Below are 20,556 nucleotides of genomic sequence, written 5' to 3'. Positions count from 1 at the left end.
TCACTAATGACCTCATCATTACCGTTAACAAGCTCACAAGCAGAACTGGAAAGCATGGCCAACACCTCCCTGGATAAACTGCAGCAATGGGCTTGACACAATCAGCTGTACATCTCCACAGCAAAGACCAACTCAACATTGATCAAAGGCACCTTACAAATCAGACGGCCACCACAAATAAAGATAAACAATACAACCATTAAATTCTCTGCACAGATCAAATATTTGGGTGTGATCCTAGACACCAAACTAACCTTCACGGAGCATATAAAATACATCCGCAAAAAAAATCAGATCCTACTCAGCCGTGATCGCAAGAGTCACCCGAAAGGATTGGGGCCTTACTTGGCGCACGCTCCATCTTTTCTACAAGGCTGTGTACATCCCCATCATAATGTATGCTGCAGGAGTGTGGTTCCAAAAGGCCACACTTGCTTCCAACAAGTAACTAATAGACTCCACCCAAAGAACCATACTACTGCCCATCACCTGTGTGTGCAGTACTGTCAGTACCACGCTCTCCAAGTCATTGCAGGAGTAATCCCACTGGACCTGGAAATAGTCAGACAAAGACTTCTATACCACCATACCAAGGGCATCTCAAAAACCTGCCTGGACTTCACAACAGACCTGGACGCTAATCAGAAAACAGAGAAGAAGAGACTTAACGTGCACTTAATACAGGTGTGGCAGGAGAGATGGCAAAACTCTAGTACTGGGGACATCACAAGAAAATTCACACCTAATGTGACTTGGGTATACCCCATGTCACCCAACTAGTTCTCCCCTGGCTTACAATCAACCTATCTATTCACAGGCCATGGGGCCATTAATGCAAAGTTATCACTCCTTGGGATCCAAGACGACCCCACCTGTGTTTACGGAGGATTAGGGAGCTGGCAGCACCTCGCGTATGACTGCCAGCTCTATGATGACCTACGCAGCACCCTAATCACCAAGATCAGATACCTACCAAGAGGACTTGAACAACACCTTCTGGACACCAAAGATGAGTACCTAGCATTCACTGATTTTGCCCAGAAACTGTTTGCAAGACAAAGAGCCAACTATGCCATCACCCACAACTGACAACAATCCCAGGATAAATTCACTCCTGACTAAAGCAACTGGATCAGGATAAATCTAAGCCCCAAGGCACTGTTTAAAAATATATGGACAGTAACCAACGAGAAAAGCCTGGAACTAATCAGGTGAAATGAAAAGGAAACCCCAGTGTCCTATCACAGACGAGACCTTGACCGAGAACAAATGTCAATTCACAAAGCAGGCGAACAGCCTACTACTATAAATACAACAAAAGAACAGATAAACACTTGAGGATTGCGCACAGGGACGAGACCCCCGACTAAAAACAAACCGGACTGGACCATAGGTACATCGACTGTGACAATGAAGAAGGAAGAACAAGAAGTGAACTTAATAATGAACACCCACGAGGTGCTCGACTAGTCGCCTACAACCACAAGCAGAATCTGAGGACAACCACTTAGCTGGAACAAAGAGATCCTTGCTCTTGTTCCAAGACAAATACTGGACCGACAACTCGGATGGAGTTGACATATGTGACATGCAGCCCAACTGCTGACCCCACATGGCAATCTGAGCCGGGCAACCTAGCCTGACTCTCTTTAAATCCTGGAGTGGGAGGGCCCCCACCCCTCCTTTCCTTCTGGTAAGGCATGTGCATGCCTCACTGATCTACTGGGGTCGCCTACTCTATTGTCCCCATACGTCTGCCTTACTCCCCCCCCAGTCTACAGTCTCCTCCCCCTCTATCTTTACGCAAGCGTATACCCCCCACACCAAAACTTTAAACAACTCCAAATTAACTATGCCCGCTTTCGGCCTTCTTACATCTAAATGATATTTTCCCATGCAATTGAAGACATGCACATGTGTACATATTACACATAAACATATTTTTTATATGTGCGTGTGTATATGTATACAGGGAGTCTGAAAAATACACGGCAAAACTTCAGGAATGAGTTCCTCATACGTAGACAATAAAAATATTTTATATCAACATAGTTCCCGAGTTATTAACTGGAATGTCTTATCTCCCCTCAGGTGATTTCCTTCATCACCAGGTACTGATGAAGGAAATACAGGTGTGGTGGTTTTCCATTCCGACCATGTACTCAAATCAGGAGCAAGCGGATATGCACTTTATGTATGCAGGGTAATCTGCTGGTGACAGGGCCTGTACCCATTGCAGATGGTAAGGATACAGTTGGTGTTCTCACAACACTCTCCAAATAGTCGAACGTTGAATAGCCAGTTGCATTGATATTCTGCATGTGCTGATTCCAGGAGTGGCATGCACAACATCCAAAATCTCCTCCTCTACTTCAGGAGTCGTAGATCGTGGTCATCCTCTGTCGGCAGCACGAGGTGTAAAGGTCCCATGTTCACAAAGGCGGTGATGGATACCTTCAAACGTTTTCCTGTCTGGACATCTTCGTTCTGGGAACCTTTCGTGGTACAAATGACAAGCCTCCAGAGCATTGCTCCGCAAAACCGTACATAAAGTGATTTGAGTACATGGTTGGAATGGAAAACCACCAGATTCTGTCAGTACCTTGTGATGAAGGAAATCACCTGCGGGAGATAAGACATTCCGGTTAATAACTCGGGAACCAAGCATTTCCGGAACTATGTTGATATAAAATATTTTTATTGTCTACATACGAGGAACTCATTCCTGAAGTTATGCCATATATTTTTGAGACACCCTGTATATCCTTATATATAGTGTTTATTTAATATTTAAAGTTTATAATGATAGAATTGTATGGTGTGGTTTTTGTCATGTGTGCAGTGTTAGTGCTATTGCAAATAGGGCAATTAGACATTATACGTGCATGATTTAATATTGGTCGATTAATTCAATGAAGTGGTATTTTTATACGTGCATAATTTAATATTGGTTGAATAATTCAATTAAGTGGTATTTTTATACGTGCATAATTTAGACATTATAGGTATTAGTGTGTATATGAATCAGTTAATCAAGCTAGCATATATAGGCTATCTTAATTCTGGTTGGCCTATAAACGTTATTTTAATGTAAACATATTAATTACTATGAAGCAAAATATGAAAATATAACTAAATGATAATGAAAATGAAAAAATATCAATACTAAATGATAATGGGTGATGCAATTTTTGAAAATCATTCCCTCACATGAGCAGATCGATAGCCAATCTAAAGGAATGTCTCATACCTACCCATTTCGGAGCAGTGCAGACGAGCTGCAAGAGTAGCTCATGGTGTCTTGTCAATGATATACAGGAATTTTTCTAGCAGGGATAAGGAGGTGATTATTCCCTTGTATAAGGCAATGGTTAGGCCACATCTTGAGTACTGTATACAGGTCTGGAGGCCTCATTTCAAGAAGGATGTAGAGCTGCTGGAACGGGTACAGAGAAGGGCAACAAGATTAGTAAATGGAACAAAGGGTTGCTCTTACGAAGAAAGGCTTAAATTTTGCAAATTACAGAGTCTGGAGACTAGGCACCGGCGAGGTGATCTGATAGAGGTGTATAAGGCTTTGAATGGTTTGAGCATGCTCAATGCCAATGGGATTCTTCATCTTTCTCAGAATAATCACCTCAGAGGGCATAAATTCAAATTGAGGAAGGACGGATGTCGGATAGATGTGCGGAAATTTGCCTTTGGCCAGCGGGTGGTTGGTTGGTGGAACTGACTTCCATCACTTGTTGTTGAAGTTGATAGCCTAAACAAATTTAAAGCTCAACTGGACAGGTATTTCGAACGAACGGAGGGGTGAAATGGGAGAGGGGTTTTTTTTTTTTTTTTTTTGGCTGATGCTGAATAAGCTTGCTTTCTTGCATCATATGCCTCTACTAATGCTAATGCTAATTTCTGTTGTCTCCATACCAGTTTTGCCATTTATTACTTCACTAATATATATATGTGATATTTTTGGTTTTAGTAGGGTTTCTAATTTATAGGAATGGATTAATTATTTACTTAATTTTTTAAATTTAATTTTCTTTACATTTAGTATTTTAATTTTGGATTTAGATACGTTTTATAATTTTTAGCTTTGAATTTAAATTTTGTAAGCATCCGGTGCAGCAAACTGGGATAGGTGACACAAACCCCAATGGGTATGTATCTGAATAAATGAGAAGGTTCTTACTTACTGCTACTGTCCTGTGGTGGTCGATGGTCAGAAAGGGGTCAGTTCCTGCCTTCTTTTTGTTTTATATGTTGTTAAATTTATTCTGCGCAGCGCACTTATTGTGTATACTGGTGTGATAGTGAAATGGCTGCAGGGCCCGATATCCTATGCCACTGCATGTGGGGGGAGGATATATATATAATTTTTTTTTTTTTTTTTTAGGTCCTAGCCACTGAAATCTCAGGAAATTAGGTGGCAGGACCTGCCAGAGTAAAAATAGTCTACTAGGTTCCTGATCTGCCTCCATGGGGCGTAAGTGGGGCAACATTGGGCCTCAGCAGGGGTCTAGTGGCTAAACGACCAGATGAATAATGGTACACGACATAATACAAATTCAATACCCACACTCTTTTAAATCTCTGGCTTTCCCAGCGAACTGGCACACCCACAATGTAAGCAATGTGGAGATGGGGGAAACCACTGGTGCCGCTAGACATCAACACACTTTACACTTTACCTAATTATCATTGGTGTATCATTGTACACTTCTGGTTTATTGATCTGCATTTGGTGTTTTGTGCATTGGCTTACTTCATCCACCGTGGCATTCCCTGTTCTTTTCTGAATATAGAGGTGGACATCTTGGCAGATCCCAGGAAGGAAAGTGGATGCTTTGTTAAAAGTCTGGCAAGAGCTTTGGAGTGTTTGTGATAAAGGGCAGATTATACAAAAAATTTTCCCAGATTTAAGAAATGCAGCCTTGATAAAATTCAAATGGTGTGCACCAAACTTACAAGCTATGTTCTTATTGACTGGTCATGCTTCAATTAATGCAAAGTTGCATGATTTAGAAATTACTGAAAGATCATTTCTGTTTTCGGCAGTTCCTTGTGCTGGAATTTCTGGTCTCGGCAGCTCCTGGCACTGCTGGCTTTCCAACAGATGTAGCTCTTTCAAATGAAGTTTGGACTTTGTGCGAAATTATACAAAAAATTTTCCCAGATTTAAGAAATGCAGCCTTGATAAAATTCAAATGGTGTGCACCAAACTTACAAGCTATGTTCTTATTGACTGGTCATGCTTCAATTAATGCAAAGTTGCATGATTTAGAAATTACTGAAAGATCATTTCTGTTTTCAGCAGTTCCTTGTGCTGGAATTTCTGGTCTCGGCAGCCCCTGGCACTGCTGGCTTTCCAACAGATGTAGCTCTTTCAAATGAAGTTTGGACTTTGTGCGAAATTATACAAAAAATTTTCCCAGATTTAAGAAATGCAGCCTTGATAAAATTCAAATGGTGTGCACCAAACTTACAAGCTATGTTCTTATTGACTGGTCATGCTTCAATTAATGCAAAGTTGCATGATTTAGAAATTACTGAAAGATCATTTCTGTTTTCAGCAGTTCCTTGTGCTGGAATTTCTGGTCTCGGCAGCTCCTGGCACTGCTGGCTTTCCAACAGATGTAGCTCTTTCAAATGAAGTTTGGACTTTGTGCGAAATTTAATTGTATGTTTATTTATTTTTTATGTAGTTTGATTATTTTCAGTTTGTTCATATCAATCTTTTTTGGTCATGGCAGATATTTTCTCTCCCTGTACTTGGGCAAACAGGAGAGGGAGTATATAAGAGTACAGTCAGTCCTCGTATAACACGTGTTTATACTACACAAATTCGATTATACACGATTTATAAATAGGGGAACGATATCTCATATAGCACGAACCAAATTTGCTTATGCACGATTCACCTTTGTGTTTACAAGAAATGGCAGTCGAACGCGGAATCACCCCAATTGAACGCAACACGATAGGAATGAAGAGAAGATTCTAAAAATGTATTTATGTGTTTTATATCAGTGAAGGGGAAACACATTTCACCATAATAACGTAAAAACCAGTTAGTTTAACTTCTGTTCCGGGTAAAATAATGGAGTCGCTGGTTAAAGATGCATTGCAGGATCATCTAGACAAGACTGCAGCAATAATTCAAACACAGCATGTGTTTGTTAAGGGAAAGTCTTGTCTGACAAATTTGATTGGTTATTTATGATGTGGTCACAAAGGAACTGGATGCAAAAAATAATTTTGATATCATATACTTGGATTTCAGGAAAGCTTTTGACACTGTTGCGCATGGAAGACTACTGTACAAATTGGAGCAGAATGGTATTAAGGGTAAGTTGCTACAATGGATAAAAGGATGGTTAAGTGGGAGAAGACAGAGGGTGGTAATCAATGGGTGCTGCTCTTCGTGGACTAATGTTATTAGTGGAGTCCCACAGGGTTCGGTGTTGGGTCCACTGTTGTTTTGTGTATTTATCAATGATATTGATGAAGGTATATCAGGCTTAATGTCGAAGTTTGCAGATGACACAAAGGTTGGCAGGGTTGTTAATGACAGTAATGGCAGTGTGCTACTGCAACAGGATCTAGATAATTTGGGCAGATGGGCTAAGAAGTGGCAACTGAAGTTCAACCTTGACAAATGCAAAGTACTGCATATGGGTAGAAGTAACCCCAGAGAAACGTACCAACTGTGTGGTACTACACTTAAGGTGGTAGAAAATGAAAAAGACCTGGGAGTAATTGTGCAGTCAGATATGAAGTTTTCTGAGCAGTGCAGACAGGCTGCTAGGGCGGGTCATGGGGTTTTGTCAATGATATATAGGAATTTTGCTAGCAGGGAAAAGGAGGTGATTGTCCCTCTGTATAAGGCAATGGTCAGGCCACGCCTTGAGTACTGCGTACAGGTCTGGAGGCCTCATTTTAGGAAGGATGTAGATTTGCTTGAGCGTGTACAGAGAAGAGCAACACGATTGGTGAGGGGAATGAAGGGATCCTCTTACCAAGAGAGGCTTAAGTTCTGCAAATTGCAGTGGCTGGAGACTAGGCACCTGCGCGGTGATCTGATTGAGGTCTATAAGGCCTTGAATGGGTTGAGCATGCTGAATTCTGATGGGATCCTTCCACTTGTTCAGATTACCAACCTACGGGGACATAAGTTCAAATTAAGAAAGGACAGATGTAGAATTGATGTGCGGAAATTTTCCTTTAGCCAGCGGGTGGTTAATTGGTGGAACAAACTTCCATCTGTTGTTGTGGAAGTTGATAGGTTAAATAAATTTAAGGAGGAACTGGACAGGCATTTGGAGGGAATGGTGTGATTTTTTTTTTTTTTTTTTTTTTGGCTGATGCTGCATAAGCTCCTACACTTGCTTTCTTGCATCATGTGCCACCACCACTACTACTACTACTACTACTATTCCAGCTATCGGTATAATCGCAAATGCAATTAGATCGAGTTTACTACCAGTTTATAACAGATTCCACTAGCAGAAACGCAACTGGAAATTGTTTTTATTGTTTTATAGTAGTAACCCCTAGAAATGTGAGGTGTTAATAGTGTATCTCTGCCTTTACGGCGTTATTTATTCAGTTGCTACACTCACGCAGCTTTGTTTATGTGTATCAAGCATGCCTCTTCGTTTTGTAATTGTGCTTTATTCCCTAAAAATGAGTAAAATACTTAAAGGGTGTGAAAAGGAAGCGTCCTGGTGAAGACACTGCAGATTCAGAGAGAAAAAGAGAAGCAATATCGATAAACAGAGGTGGACTGGGTCAAAAATTCTTACCCGGAAAAATTTGTAGTGGCCTCATACTATGGTTTATGGCCCAAATCACGCCGGCCTCCGGCCCACCGGGGTTTCCCGGTAAGGCCAGTCTGCCTCTGTTGATAGAGAAAAAATATGAAATTGTGAAACGTTTTGAGCGAAATGCAAGATCATGTGATATTGCACGTGCCACAGACATAAATGAGGCAATGCCGAGAATTACAAAGAATGCAGAGAAAATAAAAACAACTTTCATAGCAGGAACAACTCAAAGTGTAATTAAAATCCGTTAGATTAAGACACAAAGAATTGGAAGAGATGGAACGGCTGTCATCTGTTTGGATAGAAAATCAAACAAAAAACAAGTTTGCTTACGATAGAAGCAAAAGCATTAGCAATATTTTATTACGTAATAGTCGTAATAAAATACGTAAGTATTTTATTACGATTATTTATTGTGTTTGGTAATGTTTTGGTTACAAATGTGTGTTTAATCTTGGTTGGTTGGCACCTAACCCTATTTTTCCCATAGGGCCTGTTGTTTATATTGCACAAGGGTTTCTAGGAACACAACTATCGTGCTATATGAGGACTGACTGTACTGCTAAATTATGTATAACTGACAGCGAGGTTGCCATTGGTTGGCTGGGACCGCTTTAACTAATAAATATCAATATCAAAATACCTAAACATCCTTGCTGACCAGGTACACCCCTTCATAGCAACGGTCTTCCCCTCTGGCAGTGCTGTCTTTCAGCAGGATAATGCGCCATGCAACACTGCCTGGATTGTTTGAGACTGGTTCACGAAACTTGAGGAAGACTTCCAGGTATTGCCCTGGCCTCCAAATTCTGCAAACATCAATCCCATCGAGCATCTGTGGTTTGTGTTCAAGCAGCAACTCTGATCTGCGGCGTCTGAACCACGGACCTTACAGGAGTTAAAGGATCTGCTGGTTATGTGTTGGTGCCAGATACCACAAGACACATTTAGAAATTTTGTAGTGTCCGTGCCTCACCGGGTACAAGCTGTTTTGGCTGCACATGGAGGACCAACATCATATTAGGTAGGTGGTCATAATGTTTTGGGCCGACCGGGCTAGCCGAGTGGGTAAAGTACCTGCCCGGCAACCCAAAGGTCGCGAGTTCGAGTCCCGCCTCGGGCTTGGATCAAAGTACTGCAAAAACCTTGGGAGGTGCAATATGGCTACAGAAGTCGATGCGCCAACAACTGCCAAATCAAAAAAAAAAAATAAATAAATAAATAATGTTTTGGCCCATCGGTATATGATTATGGAAAAGTTGGACTGTCCACCTCCTCCTGATACAACCATTATGAGGGCAGGGGGGAGATGATATAGATATTTTGAAATAAAATTTGTATAATATTTACTATATTGAAATTATGGCAGGTGATTATTAAGGAACTGGAGGCAAAAAATAATTTTGTGTGTGCACTCTGCCAGACGCATCCAAAAGTGCTGAAAGACAGCAGTGATAGTGGATGCCTACTCAAAACCTACAGAACATTGAATTTTGAAGAAAAATTCAATTTTCTGTATACTGGCTTTTTTTCCAAAAACCAGTATACAGAAAAATCTCCATTATAATTCTGCAAGTTATGTGTAGGCATTCAATATCACAAAAGGTGAGGATGATATTAACACTCCCATCATATGATGAAGGTTTATGAGTAGTTGATTTCTTTTAATTCTGTGTACATAAGGTAATGTAATCATTAAACCTTATCTTCATTATTATAGATTTATATTACTCATTGTTTGAATACTTATATGTAGTCATGTTCTGATTGATAATTAATTACTCCTTTATAATTACATAGGTGGCGAACCTTGATTTCAGTGGACAAAATGATAGTAAAAATATGTACCCTACTCAGAAAGATGAATATTCTTCAAAATACTTACATAATAATTTCTTCTGATAATGGTTTCCATTTGGGTAATTATTTATATATATATTTTTTAAATATGTAAATTTTGGCATTTTTCGTTCCTTATGCATTTTTATAATAATATTCCCTTTTGAAATGTAACAATTGGGTTACGTAATCTTACTCATCAATAAGTTGTAGCAAACTTATTGTTTTTTTTTTTTTTTATGTATACACCCTTAAAGTATGCTTGCTATACGTTTACTGACAACTTAGGTCATAAGGCATCAGTATGTTGATCTGTGTTCTTAGGAAGAGAAATTCAAAAGTAATACTGCACTCGAAAATTTCCTTTTTTTAGTGATTTATAAGTATTATTAGTTTTTATAGGAAAAACACAGGCAGAATTTTTTTTGTAAAAAAACAGATTTACAAAGAGTTTCAATAATCCAAAAAATTACTATAATTCATATATATAAGTATACATATTAGTATATACATATATGTATATAACACACATACATATATATATATATATATAAGTATATAAAATAAATTAAAATAATTAATTCAATGCCAGTAGCTGTTGTTGTTGTTGTTTTGGTTTTTAGGAGCATTAGCAACTAAGGCCATATTGCTCCAGGATATGCGGTGGTCATTCCCTGACCTTTCCGCATCCTCCGTATTTGGTGGCTCACGGGCTCGGACGCCGGTCTAATCAAGAAGCATGTGCTACGCACTGTTGCTCCTGCCCACCTGGCTACGGAGGCGCCAATGCCAGTAGCGTGGCGAAGTATAATATAAGTATATATATATATATATATATATGTATATGTGTGTGTGTGTGTGTGTGTGTGTGTTTATATACACTGAGTGATCACTGAATTATGACCACCCCTATGAAAACTGAATGCGACCCATTGACCACGTGAGGTACGAGAGTGCACAGTTAGTCGACCTACGTAGCATAGATAAGGTGTCAGTAGTTCAGTATGTAGTAAAATTCTGAGTGTGATGGGTAAAAGGAAGGATTTATTGGACTTTGGTAAAGGACATTGTGGGAGCTCGACGAGCTAGTTCCTCGTTTTCCCAAACGGATGAACTGGTAGGGTGTTCTAGTCGCCATTGTTAAAGTGTACCAAGACTGGTGTCAAAATGGTCAAACAATGACCAGATGGCAAAACTGCAAACATCATCGAAAGGTTGATATTAGAGGTGAGCGCTGGGTCCGACGACTTGTACAGGCAAACAGGAGCAGCACTGTTGAAGAGTTGACTACCCGATACAACATGGGCCAACCTGGAATAATATCTGACATGACCATGCATCGCACACTCACACGTATGGGCTATACCAGCAGACGACCCCTATGGCATCCTGTCCTAACCAAGGTTCATTGGCATAAAAGACTCACCTGATGCAAAGAGTATGCAAGTTGGATGTCAGAAGACTGGAAGAAGGTGTGCTGGTCGGATGAGTCACATTATTTACTTCACACCATGGATGGTCGTGTACAGATTTGGCGTCAACAACATGAGGCTCTTCATCCATCTTGCATGGTATCAAAAGTGCAGGCCAGTGGAGGTGGTTGTATGGTGTGGGGCATGTTTCACTGGCAGGAACTTGGACCCCTGGTGCATGTGAAACAACATATCATTGGTCTCCACTATTATGAACTGCTTGCTGACTGTGTACACCCCGCCATGTTACACTTTTTCCCGAATGGTGATGGTGGCTTCCAAGATGACAATGCGTTGAACCATCAGGCACTTGATGTGCAGGAATGGTTTGAGAAATACAGTTTTGACTTCCAGCATATCAATTGGCCTCCGAGTTCGGATGCAAAAAATATGGAAAGGCATATCAGGCACCTGGATACACCAATCACCTCCATACCTGCACTGCTAACTGCATTACGCGCAGCTTGGTTGGCCATACCTCCCGAACGCTTCCGATATCTTGTTGAATCAATGCCATGTTGGATAGCTGCTGTACTGAGGGCAAAAGGAGGACCTACGAAGTATTAGGTAGGTGGTCATAATTCAGTGATCACTCAGCGTATATATAAGTTTCCCAATAATATATTTATAAAATAAACATTATCTAAAGCAGGGCTCTGACAAATAAGGTTGCGACTAAAGAAAAAATGGCCTGACAGCTAGCATTTTGCAGATCTTCATTTTGCAGTTCTTCATTTTCTGATTGCTGTGGTCTATATGACTTTCAGCTGAGGTGTAATATGATGAAAGTATGAAAGCTAAGTTATCAGCAGTATTCTATAACAGAATGAATCATATTGGTTGAAGGAATGTGATGAAAAATAATAGCCTAGCCAATCATATGCTAGTTTGATTAGGATAGCATGAAAACTAAAGTTACTTATAGAGCATTTTGTAATTAGTTTTTTTCTGTGGAAACTTTATTTTTCTGATATTTTCTTATTAAATTGGTTTAAATTTGTAAAAACAAATTTTCAAACTAGAATACTTACACTATGAATGAATCATGCAATAGATGGCTGAAACACTTGCTGATCATTTAGAATGCTAAGGGCTGCTATAAATACAGCCGTTACGTCAGATGAGTTTAAGAAGAGGAGGAAATTGTGAGGAAGGGGAAATAAGTTGTTTATACTCTGTGACAGCCACCCAGAAAAATTGCAAGAGTTTAAAAGGGTAAGTGGTACCTAAAGCGGGGAGAGAGGGATGCAAGCTATTTAGATGAAGTTATATGGGGAAAAAATGGTGTTAGCATGTATAAATTATCATCATTTCTTCAGTGGAAGTTCACTCATGGTATAGTTGCCATCTGTTTTTTTTTTTTTTTTTTAATGAAAATCCTAAACATGAGAGGTGTTAGACACATATAGTACTTAGTACCATGCATCATGAGACATGAATTTCTATAGATTTTAATTTTCAGGACATGTATATGAAAAAAGGTTGTTCCAGAGAGAGAGAGAGAGAGAGAGAGAGAGAGAGAGAGAGAGATTAGAAGCCAGGGTAAACCCTAACAGAGATGTGTGATCTTGTTTAGAAACTCAAATCTCATTGAAGATGAGCATAGTAGCAGTACACTCCGTATAAGCAAAAAGGCCTATGTGCTCTGGATTCATATTCAATAAAGTATTGTGCCACAGAGCTAAATGGAAAGAAAAGAAAATAACAGGTTGCAATTAAAAATACGTTTAATGTTTACTATTAGCAAAAACCCGGGTAAAAATAATACAGGAAAGTAATACATAGCTTTTGGACAGGGGGACGTCCTTCATAAGTTGTGACCGTTAATACAAAAAATATAGAACAGCATGTGTGTGTGCTATGGCAGTCATGTATGGTGAACTGTGTGCTTACAGGTGCAGGTAATAATTAGCTGTTAGAAGGAAATGCTTGCAGTTGTAGCTGTAATGCCTGGGAACATTGTAAATGCCATTGTTTGTCAGCCAAGAGGATGGTCATCTCAGTAATGGGATGTACGCGACATAATCTATTTCAATTAAAGGAACCGCTAGAGCACGAGATGTGCAGTGATTCCAACCAGATGCGGCGATGGTAATGGCGGGACTGATTAATAATCATGACATCGCAGCATGGATCAATGTTGTGCTTGGTTGACCAGAAGTGCTCAGCAATGGCTGAGTGCTCCATGTCTGCTAAATGGATAGCTTTCTTATGTTCAGAGACATGACTACTGAGTCTCCTATCGGTTTCCCCAACGTAGTAGCCAGTGCAGTCACGGCAGGAAATAGGGTAGACTAATTCATTCTGCAGCAAGGAGGAACTGATGTCTTAACCCTTGAGATGAGGGATCACAACTTCCTGCATGGGAGTTGTAAGCACTTTATCCCATGATCCTTAGGACCTGAGAAATTTGTTGCGATAGGTTCAAGTAGAATGGGATAAAGGTGGTCGAGGCAGAGTCATTACTGCACGTGGTCCTGTGGGCTGCTACGTGGTCACGGGCCTGTAGGTCACACCTATCTAAGGCACTGGTGGGATACCTGCATGTCGCCAGATCTGTCTTAACCCTAGTAATCTCAGTGTGCCTCTCATCCGCAGAACTACAGTGGGTTCAGGCACAGGTTAGCAAGGCTTGCACTGTGCCGAGAAGATGGCTGCATGCGTGTTCTGATCGGTAGTTGGTCAACTGGCTAGCACACATCGGCTTGCGATAGACTGATGTCTTCAAACATGTGCCCTTGTGCTGGACAAGAGTATCCAAGAAAGGAAGAGTATTATCTGACTCCAGTTCGATGGTGAATTGAATGAATGGCAACAGAGAGTTAAGGTGGTGCAAAAGAAATGGAGGAACTTGAGAGTTTCGCATTTGTGGGTTTGCCAGATCTCATTGCCTTTTGGTGTTGCTATGTGGATAATGTGTTTGTGGTCATTCCTCGGAGGGTCAGGCAACCAACTTTTGCACCTCCTTAACTCTCTGTCACATTCATTCAATTCACCATCGAACTGGAGTCACATAATACTCTTCTTTTCTGGGATACCCTTGTCTGGCGCGAGGGCACGCATTTAAAGACATCAGTCTATTGCAAGCCAATGTGTGCTGACCAGTTCACCAACTACCGATCAGCACGACGCAAGCCCTGCTAACCCGTGCCTGGACCCACTCCAGTTCTACGGATGAGAGGTGCACTGAGATTACTAGGGTTAAGACAGATCTGGCAACATGCAGGTATCCCACCAGTGCCTTAGATAGGTGTGACCTACAGGCCCATGACCATGTAGCAGCCCACAGGACCATGTGCAGTAATGATTCTGCCTCGACTGCCTTTATCCCGTTCTACCTGAACCTATCACAACAAATTTCTCAGGTCTTAAGGATCATGGGATAAAGTGCTTACAACTCCCATGCAGGAAGTTGTGATCCCTTATCTCAAGGGTTAAGACATCAGTTCCTCCTTGCTGCAGAGTGGATTAGTCTACCTTATTTCCTGCCGTGACTGCACTGGCTGCTACGTTGGTGAAACCGGCAGGAGACTCAGTAGTCATGTCTCTGAACACAAGAAAGCTATCCGTTTAGCAGACGTGGAGCACTCAGCCATTGCTGAGCACTTCTGGTCAACCCAGCACAACATTGATCCATGCTGTGACATCATGATTATTAATCAGTCCCGCCATTACCGTCACCGCATCTGGTTGGAATCACTGCACATCTCGTGCTCTAGTGGTTCCTTTAACTGGAACAGAGGATGTCATGCCCATCCCATTACTGAGACGACCATCCTCTTGGCTGACAAACATTGGCATTTGCAGTGTTCCCAGGCATTGCAGCTACAACTGCAAGCATTTCCTTCTAACAGCTAATTGTTACCTGCACCTGTAAGCACACAGTTCACCATACATGACTGCCATGGCACACACATGCTGTTCTGTATTTTTTGCATTAACGGTCACAACTGATGAAGGAAGTCCCCTGTCTGAAAGCTATGTATTACTTTCCTGTATTATTTTTACCTGCAACCTGTTATTTTCTTTTCTTTCTGTTTTGCTCTGTGGCACAAAGTCTTCAAATTACTTTATTGAACAGGAGACTCCTTTTTTGTGAGATATAAGATAGGACTGAGTTTTAGGAGGACTGAAATTAAGTAAGTTATCTTTGCCCCACTGAAGAATTACCTGGAGAATGACATTTAAGTAATTAGTGGTAGATATTTAAGAAGTTGAAGCTGTTTGTGACGAGCAAGGTTTCTCAAACTAGAAGATGGAATGTAGGTTGCTGTCTCAGAAAAAGAATGGATAACATTTCCAGTCACTGGAAGAAGGTCATTTACAAGAGGAAAGACTGGAAGAAAGAGCCAAACCTTTGGGAGTACTTAGTTGAAACTTCCAACTTCAAGAAGCTAGACAACAGAGAACCATTAACCTTTACCCATAGTGAACAATCAGAGAGAAAACTGGATATTCAATTGCAGAAAAAAAAATTTGGCAGTCCATCAAATGGGAATTGATTAATTACTGTGTGAGCAGGGAAAAAAATGAAGCTACAGATTTGGAACCCTGCTGAGATTGAAAATGCAGGTACTATTGGTAGTTCAAGAGTTCAGTTATCAAGACCACTGAACTATCAATTGAGATTCATCTATGAGTATGCCTCATCCAGTTTTTGAAAATGCTGTATTTCAACTCTACCGTTTATGCTAGAGTGAAAATGAAAGAAATAGAGGTGGAGGAACACATTGCTTGCATAAACTGAGGTGGCATGTGACAGAGAAGAGAGGAGAGGTAAACTTGCCTTTAACTGCATGCCAAGAGGCATATTGTTTATTGCCATTGAAAAAAAAAGCCCACACAGGAAGTTTTTAATAGTGTTTTAAAGTCTTTGTTTATTGTTTTACTGCACTTATCATATTTTTATTTTGTATTAGTTTTGCTATACCTTCATTTTTATTTTATTTTAAATTTGTATAGTGAGTTTCATAAAGATTTTAGAAATTTATTTTTATTCTTATTATTTTTAAATAACTACAGACTAAGTTAGAAGTTAATCTGTAATTCAGAGATGAGTGCAAATTATCAACCTAATTCCACAAGTTAATAATCTGCAGTCACCTATTTAATTATATTAGAAGTTAATCTGTTTAAAGAGCACCAGATAATGGGAAATAAAATGAAAGGTTTACATTTGCTGAAATAATTTGTATTCTAAGACTAAGTTGTAACCTTAAGACATCATGCATATAGTTTTGCTGTTATTAACAGGTTGGTTTGTATCCAAGTTTCCAGTCTTATTTGAGTACATACATTCACATCTAGAGATTAATGCAAAATCAAAATGCTAAACTAGTTTAGCATTTTGATTTTGCATTAAAAAAAATTTCTTTTATAGGCCAGTTCTCTCTTCCTATGGACAAGCGACAACTATATGAATTCGACATAAAAGTCCCTCTTCTTATTAGTGGTCCTGGAATAAGACCAGGCCTTAAAGTTAAGGTAAATAATCAAAATGCTTAATTTCCTTGTCTGTTTTTTATTATGTTGCAAATTAATTTTCTTTTATACATGTCATTATTTTTTTTCTGAATTTAATTTAAATTCCATGTTCAGAAAGAAAGTTTAGTATCTTTGATAGCTGATGTATGCCTTTAATCTCTTTAATCAAAATATCTATATCTTTAATCAAAATTGAATTATGGCATTTTATCTCTGTAGTTTCAATTCCCCCCCCTCTTTGCTACGTTAATAATGATCTAATGGCTAATTGTGTTACGTACAATTTCCTGATATGAATCTCTTAATGTTGATACAGTTAAAAGATGGTATTTTTTCATAAATCATATTCTAATAATACTTAGAGATGTTTTATATGGTTTTATTCTTTAGCAACCTGTGCTTAATATAGACCTTGCTCCGACTATCCTTGAACTGGCAGGAATTCATCCTCCTGATACAATGGACGGTGTGTCACTCATACCATTATTTCATCAGCACCAAGATTTTATTCCTTTCTGGAGAGAGGAGTTCTTTATTGAACATCAAGGAGAAAAAACTAATGGTCCAATAGCAGAATGTCCTCAGTATGTTGATGGGGGTGTTTATGTAAGTTTATTAAGATATATACTCCTAATTTATTCTTCAACCACAGTTTAAAATTTTTCTTTTGTAATGTAACCTTTTTTAATAGATAGAATTGCAAAATTTATTAAAAACAATATCGTATCACTATACTGACTGCCAACTGTCAGTATAGTGATACCTTTTCTAATAAATAATGGATTTAGATAAAGGCTGTTTAATAAAAAGTGCTTCACTGCATTATATTTTTCAGTCTTACTGTCTGGGGAAGTTGTCTTTCTCCATTGACAGTGACAAGCTTGGGCTTTTCTTTGCTATATAAATTACACCATTATCCACAAATCAACCAAAAATTACTAATATAATTTTTAATCAAATAACATCACCAAGAAAGCAAATCTGTTATTTATTAAAAACTTGAGGCACTGCTATTAAGCTGTTTCGGGTCTTCCTTGACTGTCATGAGATATTGGTGGCCTTATTAGAAGCTTTGTGCAAAAATGGTGAATAAATGTTTTGAGAATCTAAATGAGCAACCAAGCAGTATGCTAAAGAAAAGCTTTTGATTGAAAACAAAAGTTACCTGAATATTAAATGCCTAATGAGCTGCATGGGACCATTGCACTAATTAAGTAAAACAATGGGATTACACATCAATTTAGCTGTTGAAATAGTTTAATAAAAAAAAGTTTTTTGAATATTTAATGAATAACAGATTCACCTTCTTGGTGATGCTATTCAATTGAAAATTATATTACTAGGGTGTCTCAAAAGTTCTTTCCCACAAATGTAAGGTTTATTTTTTGATAATATTGCTATACTAAAGTTGATTTTTTATACATTTTGATATCATTGTGAAGCATGTTTCCAGGCACTTACGATCAGCTGTGTTATTTATTATTTTGTTTTCATTTAGGCTAACTGCAGTAAGGAGAATTTGTGGTGACAAAATTGCAATTTGAGTACTTCTGCATTTCTTCTGGGAAAAAAAGGCATGAGTGTAAAGACAGCTGCTGAACAAATCTGTGAAGTTGAAGGCAAAGGTGTGGTTAATAGATGAATAGCATCCAAGTAGTTTGAGCACTTCAGTGATGGAGATACAAGCCTCGTGTATCTCCATCTTGCTAGGACAACCATCTGTGGTGGACAGTGAGGCTCTATGCGCCATGCTGGAGGAGCAGCTACATTCCAGTACCTGTGAATTGCACATGGCCCTTCCAAAGGCATGATCATTTGCTGCTTACACAAACTTGGCTTTGTCAGCCTCTATAAAATCTGCATGAATTGACTGAGAACAGGCCCCACGACAACTTGACATCTGCAAACTATTGGACAATAATACCCTCGATGGAAACGGATCATAACCTGTGATGAGAAATGGGTGTTTCTGCATAATCCTGGCAAGAGAGGGTAGTGGGTACCTTGCGATAAAGAGCCTCAGCTGGTGGTTCAACAAGATCACCTGGAGCACAAGGTGATTTTGCATGTGTAGTGGAACTTCAAGAGTATTCTACACTTTGAATTTCTTCCAGGTGGTCATGCTGTGGTGAGCAGAAATTCAATTCTGTCATTTTCGTTAATTGTAATTTTACTCACTGCATTAATAACTCCATTTTCAGTAAATAGAACGTGGCTTTTCCAGATTCACCGTCTTGGTAATCCTATTAAATTAAAAACTATTTTACCAGAATGGCTCAAAAGTTTTTCCCCACAAATGTAAGGTTAATTTGTTGATAACAGTTTGCGAGTTACAGTTAAATTTGAAGGTGTCTGCAATTCTGCCCAGACTTGATAGAAGGGAGTATATAATAAGAGACTTGTCAATCAATTCGTCCCTGGAGAGATTGTGCAAGGCTTATAGGGCAGAATTTTTCTCATTGTGGTCTGTGCTTGTTAACAGGAGAGACTGCTTCTACGGGGATGGGATACACTTGAATAGAAAGGATGCAAGAATATATGCTGATGCCATCGAGGCAGTGTTATGCGGGTTAGAAAACTGCTGGCATGGGGGGGAGGGAATACACAGACTGATAGATTAACAGTAGCTGCAGGCAGAGGTGAAAGTGATTCTTTCATTCCATGCAAGACTCACTTCTACTGAATGTGCTTCTGTTGGAATGTACAGCAGCCTGGAAAGCAAGATTCCAGGGATTTCAAGGCCTGCTGTGAGTCATCTTAGAATAAGTAAATACATGGGCTGTATTAGAGTAACTAAGAGTAAGACCAGGTGCATATATACCAATGCTATGAACATAGTAAATAAATTTGATGAATTTGGAGGCCTGGTCAAAGGAATATCAGAGACATAGTGTCACTCAGATAGGGAAATGGAATGTGGCGAGTACAATGTGTACAGAAATGATGGAAAGGATAGGAGGAGGAGGGGTTATGCTCTTAGTTAAGAATCACATAAAATCTAAGGCAGTTCATCCAGTTGACATGGGTGGCCAGTGCAATGTTGAGTCAGTTTGGTGTGACATAAGCACCGGGAAAGCAAAAACGAGAGTAGGAGTGTGTTATAGATCTGGATGAGAACAACAAGCAGCTGTATAGAGAGATAGTGTGCCAGTAAATGAGAATGTCTTATAATGGGGGATTTTAACTTTCCAGATATTGACTGGAACTTGTGGCTTGATCAGTCACAGACTAGCAAAACCTGGGAATTTACTGGATGACTGTTTTCTACAGCAGCGTGTTAGAGAGGCAACAAGACAGAGCAATACTCTGATCTGATTATCAGCAGTGATTCTTCATGTATTAAGAATCTGCAGATAAATGAACTACTGGATGGCAGTGATCACAGTGTATTGATGTGGGATTTGCTTAAAGAAATAACTACTACAAATTTTCTGTTTATACTCCAGCACGACAACCAAGTCAGTAGAGTTTACAATAAATCGTCAATACAAATATTTATCGTATTTAGTAGTCATGAGCTTGAACCTCGGTCCACTCAAGGAATGCGTGCTATGCACTCTCGCTCCTGACCACTGGGCTACGTCAGGCCTAAGAGTAAAGGGAAGGATTTTGCTTTTGTAAAAGGGATTACGGTGGTCTCAGATAGTGTTTAAATTCTGTACAGTGGGACCAGCTAATGATGTTACCAGCAACAACTTTTAAATGGGAAGCATTCGGAGAAATAATTATAGAAGCTACTAGGCTTTTGATATCAACTAAGAAATATATTCAAGGTTTAATGGATGTCAGATGAACTAATGAGACCTGTGGCAGAGAAGAAAAATGCATGGAATACATATAAATTATCAGGTGATAGAGAAGCCTATGGTAGATATATGTAAACGCTAGAATGTTCTAGTGTTTACATAACTTCTTATGTAAACACTAGAAGGAAG

General features: G+C 39.4%; 1 protein-coding gene across 1 annotated transcript in view; it reads left to right on the top strand.

Annotated features, from left to right (window-relative positions):
• LOC150080759 (N-acetylglucosamine-6-sulfatase-like) overlaps positions 1 to 20,556 on the top strand; it is a 97,923-nt gene that overhangs the window by 57,122 nt on the left and 20,245 nt on the right. The window contains exons 8-10 of the mRNA XM_090380811.1: positions 9,627 to 9,745; positions 16,518 to 16,621; positions 17,012 to 17,227. Coding sequence (XP_090236937.1) covers positions 9,627 to 9,745; positions 16,518 to 16,621; positions 17,012 to 17,227 — 439 coding nt within the window. The remainder of the gene's footprint in view (positions 1 to 9,626; positions 9,746 to 16,517; positions 16,622 to 17,011; positions 17,228 to 20,556) is intronic.

Source organism: Mastigoproctus giganteus, chromosome 9 (assembly GCF_048544385.1).
Source record: "Mastigoproctus giganteus isolate SK-2022 chromosome 9, ASM4854438v1, whole genome shotgun sequence".
Classification (NCBI taxonomy): Eukaryota; Metazoa; Arthropoda; class Arachnida; order Uropygi; family Thelyphonidae; genus Mastigoproctus; species Mastigoproctus giganteus.
Note: the sequence above shows the minus strand (reverse complement) of the source record. Positions and strands in the feature narration are given on the sequence as shown.